A 20,192-nucleotide genomic window follows, 5' to 3' on the forward strand; every position below is an offset into this window, starting at 1 on the left:
CCCATGACCTTAGGAAAAAAAAGAAATCCCCACTTCATAGCTCTTTTTTTTTCTAAATCACACTTTATGGAACACAGTTTTAATACTGTATGGTGCGTGTTTAATGATGTCCATATGGGTTTGTGGGTACAGGAATTAAATACATAACAGTTCACGATGACATAACACGGAAATGCAACTCCCGCAGTGCTGGTGTGTAGGCTGTAAAGGGTTATTAATAAAAATGAAGGTTTTAAATAGAAAACAAGCTTAGCAGCACCGTTTTGGCCTCAGGCCCATCTCTGAGTGATGGAAAAAAAAAAGAGGCTGGAATATATGGCCTTTCCTCAATACATGAAAATAAATACATTTTACCACCATCCCATGTTAAACATTCGGAGAGAAAGCTGCAGGCCTGATGCGTGGCATCTCTCTTCAATCAGAGCCTAAGCTCAGGGAGGTCTGGAGGGGATATTTCAGCAGGGTGCAGAACACATCAAACAAATACTAAAGGGGAGATTGATGCCTTAGATTATTAAAACGGGGTAAGGCCACAATGTTTTGATTGGCAAAACCTTTCAACAGTTGGACATCAGTATTTCAGAAGAGCAAACCATTCTGTTTGTGGGTGAGCCAGGAAAATAACAACTCACACAGTTTGGGGGAATGATCTCAAGGAAATCCCATCCCATCTTGTAACTAGAGTTGATGCATCAGTAAACCAAGGAAATTGCATAATGTGCCTATTAATATTATAGACAAAGAAAAGCAAATTTACTTCTCTGTGTTCAGCCTTGTTCTGTCTGTAGCTGCCCCAACATTTTGTTTTAAGTGTTCAGAAAAAATGAGACAGCAGTGGATGATGTGCTGAGCATCTCCCTCTCAATGCTGTGTCTGAGACATCTCTCACTGATTTCCCACTGATTGTTAGTGACAGGAGCCGTATGGGCAGCACCAGCACAAATTGAATGTTGTCCTTCTGTTCTTTACCCAGTGTTTTTGCTGCTGTTCGAGCTGGTCCCAGAGCAAAACACACAGATCTAAATGCACACAAACTAACCCTAGAGTCTGTGGCTTGGAATTTTCCACGTGGTGGACATGTCTAAATTACTCCAAGTTGTAGTCCAGGACAAGGTTAATGCTTCATAGCAGTCATATAAGGTCAGGACCTGCCAGAACTAAAAGCGGTCATACCCTGTTTTCCATGTTGTTAAATCCCAGAACTCCCAGCTGTGTTCCCCTGCTCAATCTGCTCACATCCTTCAGCTTCAGCACAACACTCACCTCAGCCCATCCTCACACCTCTGGATTCAAGCAGATGGCTTTCCCCAGCAAATGGCCATGGTGGATGCAGAGGGAATGCAGGAGGAATAAGACTTTCCTGCTTTAACTGGTGCTGTCTGGGGCAAATTCCCACTGTATGCTAGTTCCTTGGTGCCTTCAGCTGTTGTTTGTTGTGAGGCACAGATGTTAGCTCAGTGGCTTCTGTCCAACCACCAGATACTTCAGCAGAAGAGAACTCAGCCCATTATATGGAATTGCATTTCATGCTGAATAGATGGCATGGCATTTTTTCCCACCTGAATGTAGCTGGGACTGTGAACAGAAATGTGGGAACATGGCACAAAATACTCTCCCTGTGCTGCTGTGTTCACCCTTCAACCTCCTGGCTCAAAACCAAGATCCTCCTCTAAAAATTGGTCAGAAAAACTACTCCTGTTCTGACAGAAGAGATGGCTGGGCTCTGTCGCACAGGGCGTGCTTCCATCAGCTGCTGCTGTACTCTGGGTCATCTCAGGCACAGCTACAGTTTCTGGGAAATTATATGTCTATTTTTCCAAATTTCTTTATGCTGACAGATGTCAGTTGTTTGTCTTCTGAAACTGGTCTTTTCAAAAATAGGTATTATGTCCCTTTAAATAGCACAAACCACATGGGAATGGGATTATTTTTGTCCCTAGCTGTGTATAATCTGTTTTACTTCTTTTTTTAGTGAACCTAAAATCTTCTCAGGGCTTGTTCCTAATAATAATACTGAAAAGAAAGCATCATGTGACTCATACAGGAGTAGCAATGGCAATAGAACTGCATTGCCCTTCTATAGAACTATCTCACCATACACCTCGAAGTATGGCCCAAACATGAACCCTCTCTCTCAGCTTGACTGTGAATTACGGTTTTTATTTTAGAACTATGGAAGCAAAAGTATGAAAGTTTTGAAAGGTCACCAAGGATAGAACAGGAGCCAGAAGGCCTGGATTTTAGCTGCATGTTGTGACTCTCAGCATACTTTCTGTTTGCCTTTGCAAACACTGCTAGCGCACCAACAGTTTAACTTCTAGGATCTGCAGAAGTGGGTCAAATTCATATAAGTTTTTGGAAAACTCTATATTTGAGGAAAACATGCCAAAGAAGCATTGAACTAGTTTGACTTAGGTTACAGGGGCACTACTCCTTAGATTCTCTGCTTCGACCACGGGCCTCTCAGTCCTCCAAATGAACACACACTCATCTCTTGCTCATAAGCATGTGAAGGCGGATCTTTAAATCAAAATTGACCTTACTCAGTTGTCTTCCTACCCCAGACTGTGGTGAATTACCTGATTTAAAGTCACTCTCCTGAGATGAACAGCAGATACCTCTGCAGAAGAGACACAAAGACCAGTTCATGCTTCTTCATACGCCAGGACAGCATGGAGAACAGTGGGGGCTGTAGCTGTGATGTGGATAAAGCGCCTGCTTTTGTGCATGACTCTGCCCCATGGCAGTTTTGGAAAGGATCAGTGTGAGTGTGGGAGAAGGGAGGAGGGCTGATGATTCCCTAGGTCTCCCTCTTCTTTCTTAACCAAATCTCTGTAAGTACTGGGAGCACAGTCTGCTGTAGAAGATAAATTGCTCAGGAGTCTACACTCTCTTTCAGCTCATCAGTCCATGTGGGGCTGCAGGCTCTGGTCCCTGTGACACTTGGCTAGATCATTGCATTCACAAGTCCTTGTCCAGAGTCAGTCCTGCTCTCTGCCTGCTCCACTGTCTGTCCTCTGTATCCTTTACTGCAGCCTTTGCTGCTGGTAGCTGGTGCTGGAGATACCCCCAGCCTATTGGGCTGTTTTTGCAAGGAGGTTTAACTGGGGTTGTTCAAGCACTCAGGCAGCTGTGTATTTTGGAGCTTGAGCAGAGCTTTCCTTCCCAAGCAGGTGGAAGTGTCAAAACCTCATTGCCCAGCCCCCTGGTTTTGTTCCCTCCCTGCCTTTCCTGTCCTGTTTCCTATTCTTACTTCTTGCGCCTGTTGACCTTTGAGCTAACACAAGCACATCCACCTTTCACAGACCTTTATCTGCCTGACCTCCCTCGCGGGAGCTACTAAGACATTCACTTGGTGTGTACCCCATTTACCTAGGCCATCCTAGCCCTTGCTTCAATACATCTTTTCCTCCCATAGGACCCTTTACTGCTCTGTGCCTCCTCACTAATTTTGTTGTCACCAAATGTGTGGTCTTCCCAGCAGCTGACATGGTGCAGCATTCTGACCAGAGCCCCCCTTCTCTGTCCTCCTCTGTGGCTGCTGGTGCTGAAGATAGACCTTATCCTACGCAAAGCTGTCCCTGAGCGTGCCAGTGGGTGAGAGAATGCACCCTTGCATGTGGCTTTTGTTCTCCGGGCACAACCCACCTCCCAGAGCAGCAGATAAACACAGCCTTATTCTGCAGTTTAATGAGCAAAGCAGAGCACTGCTTCTGAGCTGGTCCTTTAACAGCAAGGACATCATCGCACCCTGAGCCTTATGTAAGTAAATCTGTCATCAAGTTTTAGTCTTTCTTTTGTATAACTTTACATAGCAGCTCATCTTAAACTTGTAAAAACGTTTTGTGGGAAATTATGCGTGGGAGGTGGGCAACTCCTTCCAGGTATTGCCAGTTAATCTGTAATGCTCTCCTTTATCCTAACAAATGAAGCAGGTTTCTCAAAAGCAGTATCTTGTGCTGTTCTTTTATCTCTTTCCTTTTGCTTTAAGTCTAGAGATGAAGTTATGCCCTGGACGAGGGCAAAAATGTGGAGTCAGGACTCCTAGCTTCTGTGTTGAGCACTGGATACTCACAGCTGTACTAAATCCTGCTTGTGCAGTATCTTTGTAAACTGGAAGGGGCTGTAGGTGTTCAAAATACTGTGTTTAGCCCTGAATGCTATTAAATGTAGAGGAGGTAAAAAACCCCAGTGTCACAAAATGCCCAAAAAACCAGGAAACTGGAACTCTTTGAACTGTTTTGAACCTTGGGAAATAGAGGAACTTCTACATCCCAACAGTGCCTTTCTCTCCCACTATGCCAAAGGCATTTGTACTCAAAGCTCAAGGTTTTTGCAGCTCCTTGGGACAAAATGTTTTGTACCCCCTGGAATCTGTCATCATTTCATATCTTTTCTCTTCTGTTGAGACATCACTTCATCCTCCAAACTGGTAGGTGGCACAGGATATATCACATCATCCCTGTGAAGAATCTTGGAATTTGGCAAAGCACAGGTCTCCTTCTGCAGCAGGGCTCATCTCCCCTTCAATGGAAATTAAGTGTCTAAATCTTTTTGTCTTTCCCTCTTTGTCAGTTTTACTCTGTGCTCTGGGGTGAAGTTTTGTCGTGCTACATTTATTTCTCCTCGCCAAGACCTTCTTTATGGCTTTGATTTAAACTAAGTCCAGTCAGACACGGTGGAAGGCCATCATGTTCCAGTGCTGGGAATGGGCTTTGGGAGCTGTTTATCTTTTTTTCCAAGGATAACAGCACATTTGTGTTTGTGTTGTGTGTATGTCTTGGGCTTACACAAAAACTTAAGGATCTGATTCTGGTGGGTCATGCTGGCAGGTATCCAAGCCCATAAATCTGGTCACTGTGCTTTTCCAAATGTTTATTGTGCTGTTTAAGCTTTTATGGGCTCTTGCGCGTATTACATATGGTCTGAATAAATGTAACGCTGTATTACTGTGCTTAGCTGAGATGCAGAAGAGCCTCCAAGGGGATCATTAGAGCTGGGGCAGCCATTGCCAGCATTTGGAGATGAGTTTCTTGGTTGAGCTTTTGCAGGGTTGCAGGGGTCTTCAGCCCTGTTCTGTTGGTTTTTAAATGCCACTTGATCTGAGGTTGCAGAGGTGGAAATAAGAAGCAGGGAGTGGCAATTTTTTGGATTCAATCTGGGATTCTTGCAACAAATCGCCCCTTTCTGAAACACTAATAAGAAGGACTTGGACTTTGCGTGTATTTGCTGCATTTCCTGTGTGCTGCTGCTGTGGCAAGGTCTGCTCTGATGACAGTGGGACTCTGGACAAGACTTCAAGGAGTCAGTGGATGCATAGCAGGGCAAAAATCACCTGCATCACTCTAAGTAAAGAAACACCTACAGAGACTGTGTAAGAGTCAAGGCTGCGTTGCTCCTTCAGACAGATGGCAAAGAGGATATTCCCTGCCCCTCTGAGCCTACAGCTTTGCTTTGATCCTGGAGATCAAACATGAGCCAGCCAGGCTCCAGCTGGTGGGAACAGGAGGAGGACTTGCGTTTGAAGGACAGCAGTGTGAAAGTGGTACCTGGCCCAGGCCACCTCTCCCTCTCGTGTCATAGTGCCAGCAGCAGGCAGGGAGCGTGCATGACACTGGGAGAGTGCCATGGTCCTGCTGCTTCACATCCTTACTCTCTTCCATCCCAACTGGACTGAGGAAAGAAACTGCAGAGGAAAAACAGCCAGACTCTGGCCAGCCCTAACAGCCATAACAGCAGCCAGGCCAAGACCTTGGGACCTTCAGGGAATGGCCTGCAGTTCAGCTGTGGGCTTCCCTTCACTGGGCCAGTTCGCCTTCTGCTCCAGGCAATCCTTCTAGCACTGTCACTTCACTTCCACCACTGACCCCACTGACCCCAGGAAGATACAGGCTTGCAGTCAAGCTTGCTGCCTTCTTCGGCTTGGGCTTTCTGCTCCTTCACCTCTGCCCTGTCTGGCTATTCAAATTGCAAGTTTGAGGCAGAAAAAGGTTTGTGTTTCTGCAGCAGACATACAAGTCCCCGTTAGGGTTGGCCATTAGGGCTGATAGAACATATACTAGCAGTAATTGCTCTCTGCTGAAATAGTGGAAGCTTCAAGAGGCACAGGAGAGGGATGGAGGAGGTAGACGGAAAGATGGGAGGAGTGGGGGCAAGGCCAGAAGCACTAGGAATCTGAGTCATTCCTTTGCCTCTGGAGAGCTGAATTGAAACTGCAAAACCTATTCTGATTGCTTTTTATTTCTTAGGGTTTTTTTAGTCCAGACTAAAAGTCAGATATCCTCTCTGTGTCAGCTCACGTATTGCACCAGTGGAAAAATTGCTTAAAAAGAAAGAAGTGGAGAAAATATGTGTTTGCAGCTGGAGTGAGAGTGCTCCTGGCTGTAAAAATGGATGGTTTTCTCTTCCTCCCCTGTTGCTTCAGGCTGAGGATTAAAATGTGGGTTACTGCTGACTGTGTTGAGATAGGAGCAAAACCTCAGGTAACTACTGCAACTACATTTAGAGAATTGCTTTTGCTGGATGCCATGTGCAGGAGGAGGAGTGACAGCACATAACTGCAACCCACTTGGGTGTGAAAGTGTTAATGTTTTAGAGTCTTATCCTTAGGAGCATGGGGACACTGAGTAATATCACAGTGTTTTGACACCTAAAAGGAGTAGGGCAAGGAAAGAAGCATCTTTTGAGCCTCACAGAACCTTTTGAACCATTTTTCTCTGGATAGAGGTTTTTCTTATGACCTCTAGAACATGAACACTCTTGGTGCAAGGTCATTTAGAGAAGAAATCTCTTCTGCTGCGCTCTCCTCTCTTCGACCTTGAGGCTGTTAACATATCTTGGGTCAAACAGCAACATGGGAAGGATAAATGTTAATTATAGGTAGACTTAACACTCTGGTTGTGATGGGCTACAGTTTTCATTATACCAACAGTTTCACTTAGCCCTGTCTGATTGAATTGGGGGACTAATAATAGAAAATAATAGGAAAGTAACAATTCTGGCATGCAAACATCATGCCAAACCCAGCATGCACCTGAAGTTCTCTCTGTGCTGTGCTGCAAGGACTTACCTCAGGCTGCAATGAGGGAGGGACTGGAAACCACCTCCCCACAGGGCACCAGCAAAGTCTAGCACTTGGGCAAGATCCTTCCACAAACCTTCATTTCTTGCTGCAAGGGCGGCCACATGTTGTTTGGCACAGTGAGCAATCTCTTAGGGGTTGTGTAACATTACAAGGCAGACACCATGTGCAGTAACACTGTTGATGTCAGCTGAGTTACCCTGGGGATACATCAGTTCTTTCAGGATTTTTTTTGGAGTATGAGGTGGGGCAGTTTATTACTCACCTTTGCAACACACTGTGCATCCTGCTTCCTGCTGCTGCACTTCATGGTGGTGGTGCTGCTTTGACCTGCAGGAAGGGTTTGAACCTGCCTGTGCAGAACTCACAGAAACAGAGACATTGCAAGGTGCTGACTTGACAGCTCAGAAACATTCTCCCTCCCCTCATTCAATCCAGTGACTCCTCAGCAGGCTGTTCCCATTAAAAGCTATGATGCTGCTTCCACCACCGTGCTGCTACTCCCCCAAACCTGTGCTTGATCCTTTGTTTTCTGTAAGGAAAAAAAAGTGGTGACCACTGGCAGAGAGACTAAAGTAAATGTGACATAAATCTGACTTGGGCTCAGGATAGGGAATAGCAGCAACAGATTTTGACAATGGAGCTGATATTTGAAAACATGTTTTAGGTAAACCCATTTATTGGGTTTATAGGTAGAGGAGACATGGGACAGAGAGGACTTTATGCTGGAATAACCCACTGGCTTTCCTTTCTCTGCCCCTTCATCAAACATGCTCAGTGTGATGCTGAAACCTGAAGCTGGGAGGGACATGCTGCTGCTTCAGGCACATGAGTTCCCATCAGTCCTGTGTGAAGGCAGGCATGAGGGCAGAGGGGCTGAATGCAAGCATGCAGTGCCTTCCCTTAAGCCATTTCCAGTTGCTTGTCGGCTGTTTAAAGCTGTATATTCTTTTAATATCATTTGAAGAGCCACTTGTTTCTGCCCACTTCTTCCTTCCCTTCACTGGGGTTTCTCCCCTGACTGCTCACATGAGAAGAAATGGAAATGTTAATTTGCTGCTCTCCAGCATGGAGAGGACAGGAGGGAACATCAGGGGATGCAGAAAATCAGCTCTGGGGGTGGGATGTGCTTGGAGAGGAGCTCTCAAAGCAGAGAGAAGCTTTTTTTGCCAGCAGAGTCCTGTGTCAAGCACGGGTAGCTCCAGGGCTCCCACCTCTTCCCCTCTATCGCTGGATGTTGAATCAGCTGTTTGTGCTGCCCTGCCACAGTGCTGGGGACAAACTCTCTGGCAGAAGGGTGGGGAAAGGGAATAAATAAGGAGTGTATAGTGGGGATGGTTTGTTTGTTCACAGCCTGCAGCAGGCTTGTGCTCAGAAGTCAAACCAAACCCCTGGAGTGGCTCTTAGGCTTCCTTCCTGTAAGGGGTGCTGGTGTTGGGGGCTGGCTAGGAAGACAGTGGCAGAAGCAGCCTGCTCCCATGTCCATTCTTCCTCTGCACATCCCAAGACTGCAACCTCCACAACCTGCAGGGAGAGGGGAGGGAGGTGAGAAATGCGGTGACAGGAACAAACTTCCTGCAGTGGAGCTGAGCTGAGGGATGGTTCTTACACAACAAAACAGCCCTGTTGGGGGCAGCTGGAGAGGAGCCCATCCCACTTTTCCTGAGCCCACCACCCTGCTCGCCTTGCAGTTCACCCACAGCACAGGAGCCTCACCAACTGGAACACACAACCCTGCCAGCCTTGCCTGCAGATACTTGCACGTCTCAGAAAGACAGGGGCTCGTGGCTTGGCAATGCTGAGGGAAATGCCATCCAAGCCACATGAGACAGAGAGGCAAGTTAGCACCAGGCTGCCTGGGAGCACAGCTGCCTGTGAAGTGACTCCCAGTGCTGCAGGTATTGTGTTGGAAAAGCTGATCCTTGCCTGCCAGGGAACCCACCAGACTGCACTATGGTGAGCAGCTTTACCTCCTGCCTGGGCTCGGTCTGCTGCACACGGGCCAAGTTTCGTCTCATGGCAGCTTTTTGAGCAGGACCCTGCTCTTCTCCAAAAACCAACACGAGCCCAACATGTAGGGCTGACCCTGTTCAAATTTTTTCTCAGTCCACTTCAGTCCTCATTCGTGTCTCCACTGCGAGAGATGAAAGGAGATGTCTCCATTGAAAGGAGATTGAGAGTAGGCATGTGTCTCTTCACACCCCTGCCCAAGGGGCTGATTACATGGGAAGTGGAAAGAGAATTATGCTAAACTGGAAGTTCCTGCTGAAGGTGGAGCAGTCCCTCCACTCGTCCCATGTCGCTAGTCTAGGCATGGACTCTCAAAAGCCTCCTTAGCTCTGAAAGTGAAGCAGGGTGCTGCAGGTAGAGCATATAGGAGCAACCTCAGTATAAGTGTGGGGACACCTGGGCAAGAGAGTGATGCTGCTGCCTATGTGTCGCTGCTCCCCAAGCCTCAGGAGCAATGGATCGTCCATAGGTTCTCTCCTCTGATCCTTGCCGGCTGAAGATGGCTCTTGAATCCAAGGTCTGTAACATTTATTGAACTGATACTGCTTGAAGGCAAATTCTGTGTTACTTAACGTGACTCAGCTGCTGCTGTTTCATCCCCCTTTGATGAACACCTTGTCTCTTCTATTGCCTTTTTTTATTGTCCCCTCATTCCAACAGTTATTCTTGTCAGTGGTGACCAACAGACAATAGACCAAGTCTCATTTAGTCTCCCAGTAGATCCAGTGGAGGGCCACACATAGGCACAGCTTATCAGCCTGAAGTGTGGGTGGGATAACGTGTTCCCCAGTGCTGGGAGAGGACTGATTTCATGAGTGCTGCTGCAGGGAGAACTCATGAGAAGAGCAGCATGAAAATCAAGTTCGTGAAAGCTTTGTTCATGGAGACCATGTGCCAGGGGATGAATTGGACCCTTTACGTCAGCAGGAGGACTCAGCAATAGGCAGGGAACAGCTTCCTTTCCGAGCCTTGCACAAGCTCTTTCAGTGTGTCCTGTCCTTCATTTTTACAGACCACATTGAGACTGCCATGAAATTGAGTTGGTGTCTAGTGTCTCACTCCCATTGCTGGCCTGTTTTACAAAGAGCCTCCCTGGGAGGGGCCACTCACTCTGACATCCCTCACTAGCAATAGCTGGTCCATCAAACAGCTCCCAGTGAGGTGGGCAGGGTTCCACCTGCCCAGTGTCTTTTCCTTCCCAGAAATCCAGGGGAGGGACTTCCTCAGCACACTTCATCATGATGGAGGGCAGCCAGGGACACTACCAGGCACATCCATCCTCTGTCCACAAAATGCTCTGTGTTCAATATTGCCCCAGAGGGCAGGGATTTCTGGCTAGTTTTCACAAAAAACTTAGCCAGAAGTCCATCATGTGTCAAAAGCTATGTGATGCAGGGAATAATATTTTGCTCTTGTGTGCATGTGTATATACATGTAGATGTGTACAGTCGTTCTATCACAGCTGCAGTTCACCAACCCAATGTCTGGCAATGACTTAAATTTTTTAAGGTTTGCACTTGGTGTGTTTTGCAGAACTCTCCAACCCTCTTGCAAAGCCATATTTGTTGTACAGCTTGTAGCATCTGGTATAAATAGCTCCACTTGATGACAACGGTCGGGCATGGGAAGGCCCCAAGTTATGGATTCTGCAGGGAGCTACTGCCACATCGTGGAGAGATGATGCTTTACATGCATTTATTGTGCAGCAAAACCCACCAGCTGAGCTGGAAAAAAAATGCCTTTGGTTTGGGTGGATGTTGGACATGGTGGTGTGTGTCTGTTCTGCTCTCTTGGGGGATGTGCCCTGCTTCACCCCCTTGCCATGCTCACCTGGTGAAGCTGACTTTCTCTTGGCTCTTGTATCTCAGAGAGAAGGAATTCCTCTAGACAACAGTGGGAAAGATGTGACATGTTGCTATGAACAGATATGAAATAGCTTTTCCACCTGGCTTCTTATTAGGTGTTACAGCCCTATCTTTTTCCATTGGTCGTGTGATAGTCATTTTTTGGTATTTAATAACGTTGCATCTAGGACTTGACAAGGGAATGGGAAAGAAGCAGACTTGCAGTCTTGGACATTAATACTAATGACTCCAGAACCGCACCTGGATCAGACATTTGTAAGCATATGGAAGAGATTGAAGATTATCTAATTGTCTCCTTAATACTCAGTACTAGACTGAATCATCTCCGCAGGCCTGGGAAGCTGTGCAGATCACCAGGCTCTCCTTGCTCCTTCTCCACTAAGCTAAAGAGCCAACTTGGAAAGGGAAACGTTTCTCATCCCCAGCTTTGGCTGTGCTGGGGCACTCGGCAGGGTTTCAGTGTGGAAGGTGTCACTGGCTTGCTCGCGTTTTTGGCTGTGAAAGTCAGTGACAGCTCTTCTTATGGCCAGATTTTGTGCGTGATCCTGTTAGGGGAGTTGTCAGCACCTAATCTGGGTGTTTTCTGTCATCCAAATAGTATTGCCAGTGCATTGCATGTGCAGCCTGACACACTGTATATTAATCCGGGTTTTGGCTTGTTTGCTTGACCCAGGAAGGATTAAACCCCACCCCACATCTGCTGAGGCTCCCTTGGACTGCTGCCTCGTCACACTGGTGCGCTTTAGCAAAGCTCAGAGAAGGTCTTTCCCTCCACAGCTTTGCAGGCACAGCTCTTCCCTAGGTGGCAAGGACCTGCTTGTCCTGTGTGTTTCCCATCCATCCATGCATACATCCATCCGTCCATCCCTCCATTCCTCCCTCCCTTTCCAGCACAGTGGTACCTGCAGACCACAGCCAGTCTGGGGAATCTGTCAGCCAGCAGCTGATCACCTCTTAGCCAGGCCGAGTTATTCCCTGCCTGGCCCTGCTCCTGCCTTGCAGTAAGATGAACAGCTATCCTTTTTGCTCCTTTTAACCTGGAGCAGGGAGCAGGTTGGAACACAAAGCCTTTGAAAAATGATGGCACGAGGACAAATTTCCAATCAAAGTCCTCCAAATGCTGCTCTGAAGGAAAATTACTCTTCATTTGCGGGTGAAATGGAAGACTCGGTTCAAGGGCAGGAGTTGTGCAAAATAAAGATTTAAGTGATTGAGTAAAGGAAAGAATGACTACTCCTGAGGGAAGGGGAGAGGGGCCTGGGACCTCACTAACCTGATTTAATCAAACAACTTCTGGTGTTTAACAATTGCAAGCAACCATCTGACCCAGTGCTGGGCAATTTGCAAGCCACAGAGTTATGAACTGTTGGTAAAATGGTCTGAAGAGGAAAATACATTTGCAATTATGAACTGAAAAACGTGAGCAATGGCACTCTACGTTTTGGAGGCTTGTCCAGCTGTTGTTGGGAGAGTTGGGGTCTCTGTGCCTTTCACAGCCTCCCACCTCCCACTTTCAGCAGCACCCAGAGCATTTCCCAACTGAGCCTTTGCAGGCAGCAGCCACCTCGGCCACAGGATGTCTCCTTGCAGGAGAGGAGCTGGGGTTGCACCTGGGCAAAGTGCTTCCTTACTCTGCACAGGTGGGTCAGCGTTCTAGGAAGGGAGGAAAAGCTGGGAACAGCTCCCAGCAATGGAGATGCTGACCTAGCCTGCGGAAGTGTGGGCTGACCAAGCTCTGATTTGAGCTGCCTGTTGTCCTGCAGACCTGGGAAGAGAAATTTCCTCAAAGCTTCTGAGAAGAGGCACCAGTCTCAGTCCACTGACTTGAATCCCTTGAATTTATATTAACTGATTTGTCCTCACAAGTACCGAGCATTCCCATCTGTGGCAGGGGTCCCCTTGTTGCAATGCTAGCTTAGCTTCAAGTGGGATGTGCCTGGGCTAATTGTTTCTAGATTTGGTCAAGTGAGGGTTTCTTTCTTTTCTGGGAAACTGTCTGGTTTTTGTGCCTGTGGTATTTGCAGAGTGCTGACAATCCCCTCTTTCTTCACAATACTGCCCTATCTGCTTAAGGTGGTGTTCCTTGGAGATGCACTTTTTCCCTTTCAAGGCTTTTTATGTATTTTCCCATGTTAGAAAATTCAAAAAGGCAGCATGTGAAGCTGGCTCGGGCCAGAGAGTGTTGCTGGGGGCGGCAGCTTTGATCCTCAGTGGGAGCTTTGCAATAAACTTGATCATGCATTTTTCATCATTTTCTTTCTGTGTGCGTGTGTGTGTGTGTGTGTGTGTGTGTGTGTGTGTGTGTGTGCATGCGCCTTGCAGGGGGTACAGGCACTAATCCTGAACCTGCACTCAGCACAGGGGTAAAACTCACTTTAGTTCATGGCTGATCCAAATCCTTCGCATCCCCAGGGTAACTCCACTTCGAGTTACCCTACATGAAATTTGACCCTGACATCTAATAGCTAGGGAGCTGCTCCTGTCTTTAATCTCTCTGACAGTGCCTAGTCAGGGCTTTTTGAAGAATTTTGTGGTCTTTTCTTCCACATAAGCACTAGTTGTTTGGGGTTTTTTTATGTGGAGTTTTGTACTGCTATCTGACCCATTTACTTGGAAGCCTCTGAGGAGGGCTTGAGTTAGAAGAGAGCTAGGTTTGTGATCCAAGTATGATTCTTTCACTGTTAATTGTATTAGCATTCATAATTGTATGCACATTTCTAAACTACCATGATTGCTACATCCTTTTAAAACATGGACAGGATATCAGAAGGGTTATGACTGCTCAGAGATTAGCAGAGAAGCAAAAAATTAAATTGCCTGATACCTCGAAAATGATGATGTGAGCTGTTTTGCCCCCATTATATCAAAACTGACATAGGAAAAATAACTCAGGAATTAGGCTTTTAAAGCTCATTTGCCTTCAAGATTTAATTAGTAGGAAACCAGCTGTTTGATGGAGGTTTGAGGTGTCCTGTGCCTGCTGTTGCTGTTGGATGGGCGGACTCTGCGCAGTGGGAGCCTTGTTGGACAGGGCTGTGATAGGATTCATGGGATGAATGGAAGGAAAGGGTTGAGAATTCAGATTCTCTCTTTGTTGCAGGTTTATTTTAAGGGATCAGCTTGGTCTCCCTGGCTTAGCCTGTGTTTTAGATCTCAAGCCAGCTCCTGGTACAGGTTACCTGTGCAAAACTTTTGGTTCTCAGAGTGCTTCCCACTCACTGAACTCATCGCACCTTGTATATGCTTTGTGCACAGTGATGGATTGTGTTTCACAGAGGTGACAGCAGCAACTTCTTGGTCTCGGAGGGTGTTTCTCCACAGCCCACAGCCCAGCATCTTTCACATAATAAGCAGTGTCACTTTTATTCTTTGTCTGTGTAAATCCTGGCAGAGAGGGTCATGCTTCACGGACAGTGCCTGCACAGATGTTGTCACAATGCGTGTAGGAATTAATGGTTCCTGGCCGCGGTGGGAGCGAGGAGCATCCCGGCGGATGCAGGGCGCAGCCGGCAGATGGAGCGCGGCTCCTCCGCACGGCCGCGCCCGGCACAGCGGCCCCGCTCCCTTTCCCTGGGCGCGCTGCTCCGTGGGAGCAGAGCAGTGCGATAACGGATTGTTTATTGTGGAAACATGCCACTTCTACTAGATTTACAGGCAGCTTTGTGGAGCTCCTGATCGCCCTGTATTTTTGTTTTTAGTCCGTTACTCATCTTGATGCATCGTTGGTACGTGTCTAACCAGAACTGTAAAAGACGCTAGCGGGGACATGATGGGGCCAAAGCATGGGGGATAGAAGCAGCGGTCAGGCAGCATTTCTTCCTGGGGTTTGAGAAGTACCAGCAGGCTGTGTCGGCCCGGCAGTGACTGCTTCTCAGCAACTGACTTTACAGTCAGACTGTTTTGTAGTTCCTTCAAGGCCCCGTGGTTTAGCAGCTGCACAGATGGCTGCAGTGAGTTCAGAGCAAAGCGAAATAACACTGGTTCCTTCCATCCTCTGCTGCTTCACCCTGAGAAATTAGCAGCCTCTTTTGGGACCTACTAGTTAAAATCCCAGATCCAAACACCTCCGGACTTTCAGCAAAGTTTGAAACCAGTTCAGGACTGAATTTCAACTCTCTTTTTCCTGTGCCAAAACCCATAGAGCTGAATACCTGGGAACTATGAAGGTAGGTTAAGTCACGGATGAAATAAGCTCTGAGCTTTTCATTGTCTACCTCTAATGCATCAGCTCTCCTAAAATAATATGTCTAGCATGGTTCATACCACAGTCACTGCCGTAATCACCACTGAAACCCAGATAGGTTAGAAATCCATATGTGGTTCTATGTCTGGGTTAATTTGGCAGACAAAAAGCAGTCCCCAAAAGGCAGTTTCTTCCTATCAAATCATCTGCCAATTTTAACAGTTTTGATTTATGCTTTTTGAAGTTGTTGATCTCTTTGCTGAAAGAGTTGAAGGCCATCTGCACTGGTGCTGTTATTGAATGAACCTCCTCAGGAGCAAGACTGGCTTCCAGATGACAGAGTAGCTGGGAGCTTGTATCTTTTACTAGTGAGGTTTCTCTGCCTGTCTCCTTGGTCTCCTGAACTTCCTTAACTTAAACAAGTGCTTCCAATTACAGAAAAGTATATATGACATACATCAGGCAGGTTTTGTACATTGTAGTTTTAAGGGAGGCACAAATATTGCACTTGTACTTGCTCCTTTACCTGCTATTCCAACCGAGCGTAGAGAGGAAATGTGCCTTGTGGGTACGTAACCCCCCTGGTTTCTCTAATGAAACTGTTTTGGGGGTTAGTTTTTCTGTCTTTTTTTATTTGTCCCCGAAAGAGGAAATTAATTAGCCCAGTTGGAAGTATACAAGGGCTGTTTTGTGTGGGGAAAACCAGGGCAGGTGGACAGTTCTTGGAACTGCTTGGACAGCAGACAGGAGCATGGAATAAGAGACCAACGAGAGGGTAGTTAGTTTAGCTAGAAAGACTGGCTGAGTGTAGCAGTCTGGAAAGTAGATCATCTTTCTGAAAGTCACAAAGAAGAAAAATAACGGCTCCAGATTCATCCCTTGTGTAAATCTTTTGAAGTTGGTGGCTTACACCAGGATGATTTAACCCCATTAATTTTAATGGGTCACCGCAGTGTCCGAAGAGTTGTTTTTTTACTGTACTCTGTTCTGAGGCAGAGATAAAGCAGAGCCTTGGCGTCTAGGCTTCAGCCCAAGCTTGGTGTTCCCATGGGGCTGGCTTGGGCCTGTCCACATTGTGGCTGACTCCAGTTGGAGAGGGAAAAGGATGCAGGAGATGATGATGTGTCTGAGCCCCTGTCCCGTGATAGCTGGGTGCTGCCAGGACTCCATTGTGAGCCATAACATGCCTGAAAAGGGATATCTGATCTGAAAAACAAGGATAGCCAGGCTAAGAGGGCATGCTGGAATCAACACCAACCCTCACTCTGCTATGGGTCTGCTAATCCAAAGTTATTAATAATTAACACATTAACCAGAGAGAAGGAGGTGTGGAGCAGTGTGGCAAAGAAAGGAGTCTGAAAGTGAGCAGAAATTGGCACCAGATGAATCCTGTTGGGACTCAGTGGGCAGAGAGGGAAGGTCAGTGCCCTTGACACACAATGGGGACTCAGGGGCTATGGCTGGGGACAGGGATAAAGCATGTTTACCACCTAGTGGTCCAAGCAAGCCGGTCATAGCAGGAGTCAGCCACGCATAGTTAAAAAGCCCATGTATCACAGCAGGGAAAATTTAACCTCCTGCCAGGAGGGGGGATACATCTTTGTCACCAGTTTTCAAACAGCTGAAAATGTGGTGGCAGGCACAGCTGTAGTGCTTGGGCAGAAATAGCAATCGTGCCCCAACATCATCAGGCAGCAGCATATCATGAGCTGTGCTTGGCTCTTGCTCCTCGGGGACCTTGGAGCCTGCCTTGTGCCTCAGCTTTCCACTTTCTGCAGGCCTCTCCTCATGTGCCTTGTTCCTAGAGCCATTTGTAGAAACGTGGGATTACAGTCCTATACTGAGGGTTGCACAGGTTTCCCCTGCCCCCTGTCCTTTGTTTTGCAAATGATTCAAATTGTGCTGAAATATTGACCAGAAAACAGGAAATGAGCCAAGAGGAACAGATGGACCATAATGAAGTGAAGCGATACATCTTAATGCAAATGTTCTGAGTAATATGGAGGAGGGGAAAGCTGCCTTTGGTGAAGGCTGGGTGTAAAGTCTGCCCTAAGCAGCCTGCCTTGGTCAAGGCATCAGCTGCTCTTCACCATCTTGCAGAAAGAAGGGAAGATGAGCATCGCTGGCATTTATCTCTTGATAGACTTCATGTGACTGCAAAGTGGGTCCAGGGAGAGAGTCCAAACATGGGTCCCAGAAAGGAATGACATAAACATGCTGCAATAAAAGTTTCTCAGTAAACTTTGTGACTAAACTTCTAATACCTCCATTTAATCTCAGTAGTCTGTAGTCTTCTCCTAGTCACATATTGTCTGGCAAACTCTGTTGAATCACTCCATCTGGATTGGAAGCTCATCTATAAAATGCTTTATAAACCTTGTATCAGCAATAGTGTGGCCAGCAGGACCAGGGCAGTGATTGTGTGGCAGTGGTGAAGCTGCACCTTGAGTACTGTGTCCAGTTTTGGGCTTCTCACTACAAGAAGGATATTGAGGTGCTGGAGCAAGTCCAGAGAAGGACAACCGAGCTGGTGAAAGGGTCTGGAGCACAAGTCTTATGAGGAGCAGCTGAGGGAGTGGTCAGTGTTAAGCCTGGAGTAAAGGAGGCTCAGTGGAGACCTTATTGCTCTCTACAGCGGCCTGAAAGGAGGTTGTAGGGAGGTCAATCTTCTCCCAAATAACAGGTGACAGGACAAGAGGAAAGGGCCAGGGAAAGTTTAGATTGGATATTAGGAAAAAATTTTTTCACCAAAAGGGCTATGGAGCATTGGAACAGGCTGCCCAGGGAAGGGGTAGAGCCACCATCCCTGGAGGTATTCAAAAGATGTGTAGATGTGGTACTTAAGGACGTGGTTTAGCGGTGGCTTGGCAGTGCTGGGTTAACAGTTGGATTTGATGATCTTAAAGGTCTTTTCCAACCTAAATGGTTCTATGAATATCAAAAGTTGTTCTTGCAAGCATGTGAGCCTTGGAAGGACCATATGTGCTGGTATCCAACATATCACAGTGTAATATTTACATGTGAATGCACCCAATACATACGTCTTTCTGTCTTTTGGAGGGAGAAGTGTCAGATGTAAAGGGTGAAACTTTATTTGCCTAAGCCCAAGATATGGTTGCAACTCACCCCAATGGCTGGAGCAAGTGCTGCTCTGCAGCACTCGAGGAGAAGGAGGAATTTCAACCATGCCCATCCACAGACAGGTGGAAGAGTCCCAGCAAAGCCTCATTTGTGTGTCAGGTTATTTTAAGTAACTGCAGCAATTCCCTTTGCATCACACAGGGCTGCCTGCATGGTCCTTGTGCAGCCTCTTCAAGGGTAGCAGGGGCTGGCAGTGTGAGGGAGTCTGAGTGCCAGAGGATTCTCTGAGAAATTAACCCTTTTCCTTACTAAATGAAGTGACTGAAAAGTACAGGTGCTGCTAAAATCCTGCCTGTATGTCCTGACCTGTGAGCATCATTGCCAGCCCACTACTACTGCAGTGAATTGTAGTTTGCTACCACACACACCTCTGAGCTCCTGCAGTCACATCCTCAGAGCATCCTACTTATGGACAATCTGGTTTATTTCCCCAGAATATGTAGCTAATATGGGGAACTCTGAAAAATTTGCAACCTTTATTAAACAAAGGAATACAAGAAAAATATTTGTTACTTCTCACATGCTCTGCACAATGTTGAAGGTGAACAGACCACAGCAGGTGTGAAGGGATGTGATACAGGCTTGGAAACTCTGGAGTGATTTCAAGGGAAGGCCTGTGAGAAGAAGAGAAAAATGCAACATGATGATGAAATGCAAATATTTCTGCAACTGTGTTTAAGTGCGGGACCAGAGGCATCCAGCTGTCCCTATGCTGCTTTTAGCCAAAAGGCAACAGAAGACAATGGATGATCTCACCCTGTCCCTCTTAAATCAAAAAATCTCCTCCACAGTTGCTTAAGTATCAGTTTTTCTCAGGTTATTCTTTGCCAGCTGTTTGGCAAAGCCTGATGTGGGCTGAACGTTTTCTTCTCTCCCCTCGCTGCTTCCTCATATGCAGGAGGCGGCTGGGGTGGTTCAGATGGCCGTGGCTGGGGGGTGGGACAGCCCAGACGTATTTCAGAGGGTTGAAAGTGTGTCGGCAGAAAAACCCTCAGCGTGAGGCCAGCTTTTGGGAGGACAGTGCTGACGTATGGCTTGTGGGGATGAAAGCCCAGGAGAAGTTCAGACAGGGCTATCTTTGAAATGCTGGATTCTGCAGGTATAACGTGGTGGTTTTATCTGACCTGTGAAATCTCTGACAAGGCATCAGGTCATTAGTCTTGTGCTTGTTATTATAACATTTGCTGGAATGAAACACTAGCATTTTTAAATCACTGCTATCGAAGCGTATCATAAATTGTAAGCAGTTTCTTTTCCTTTGAGTATATGCCTGTGCCAAATCATTCAGTGCTCATATCTTCCAAATTGGGCGTGACATTACCGGTGAAGAGCTGTGACTGAGCATGAAATAATTATTTTTTAAAAAAGCAGAGCCGCAACAAAAGTATGTTTCCTACAAAAATGAATAGAAAGTGACCCCTACTTCTTAAAACAGTTCTGCTTCCACCCTCTGAAAATAACAGTGTGTTTGACTCCTGAAGTGCTAAAAAGTCTGGTTCTGTAAAGTGGAATTTAAAAGACCGTTGCTCGAAACTGTATGTATGTATATATATATGTATGTATGTATGTATGTATATATATGCATACATACTGTGCAGTTACTTCCACCCACAACCTGATTTTTTTGCTTCCAAGACCTGTGACATATTTTTAAGAGGAGCAGTGTATTTTTAAACTCACCCTATGGCATAAGATGAAGGTCGGCCCACCTGAGCCTGAGTCTTTGAGGGATGGTGACATTAAAACCCAGCCTCCATTCTTCCTTTGAGACTTTGGGCCAGAAGCTCTTTGCTCAGCTTTTTTCCTGTGAAATGCTGTGGTATCTTGTCCCTGCTTCTGATGAGAGAGATCCACCCGAGTTCCTGGGTGCTCAGCTCTAAAGATAACATGACCACGGCTGCATTAGCAACTG

The 20,192-nt window shown here is 46.7% G+C and overlaps 1 protein-coding gene across 5 annotated transcripts in view; it reads left to right on the forward strand.

Annotated features, from left to right (window-relative positions):
• SH3PXD2A (SH3 and PX domains 2A) overlaps positions 1-20,192 on the forward strand; it is a 258,461-nt gene that overhangs the window by 127,370 nt on the left and 110,899 nt on the right. The window contains exon 1 of one of the 5 annotated variants that reach the window (XM_051800687.1): positions 3,697-3,762. The exons of the other annotated variants lie outside the window; for them this stretch is intronic. Within the exon in view, the coding sequence (XP_051656647.1) occupies positions 3,761-3,762 (2 nt within the window). The 5' untranslated portion in view covers positions 3,697-3,760. Of the gene's footprint in view, positions 1-3,696; positions 3,763-20,192 lie in introns of those variants that run through there. 5 annotated transcript variants of the gene reach the window in all.

The sequence above is a fragment of the Manacus candei genome, unplaced genomic scaffold (genome assembly GCF_025592945.1).
Source record: "Manacus candei isolate 608988 ecotype Guabito, Panama unplaced genomic scaffold, ASM2559294v1 h1tg000050l, whole genome shotgun sequence".
Classification (NCBI taxonomy): Eukaryota; Metazoa; Chordata; class Aves; order Passeriformes; family Pipridae; genus Manacus; species Manacus candei.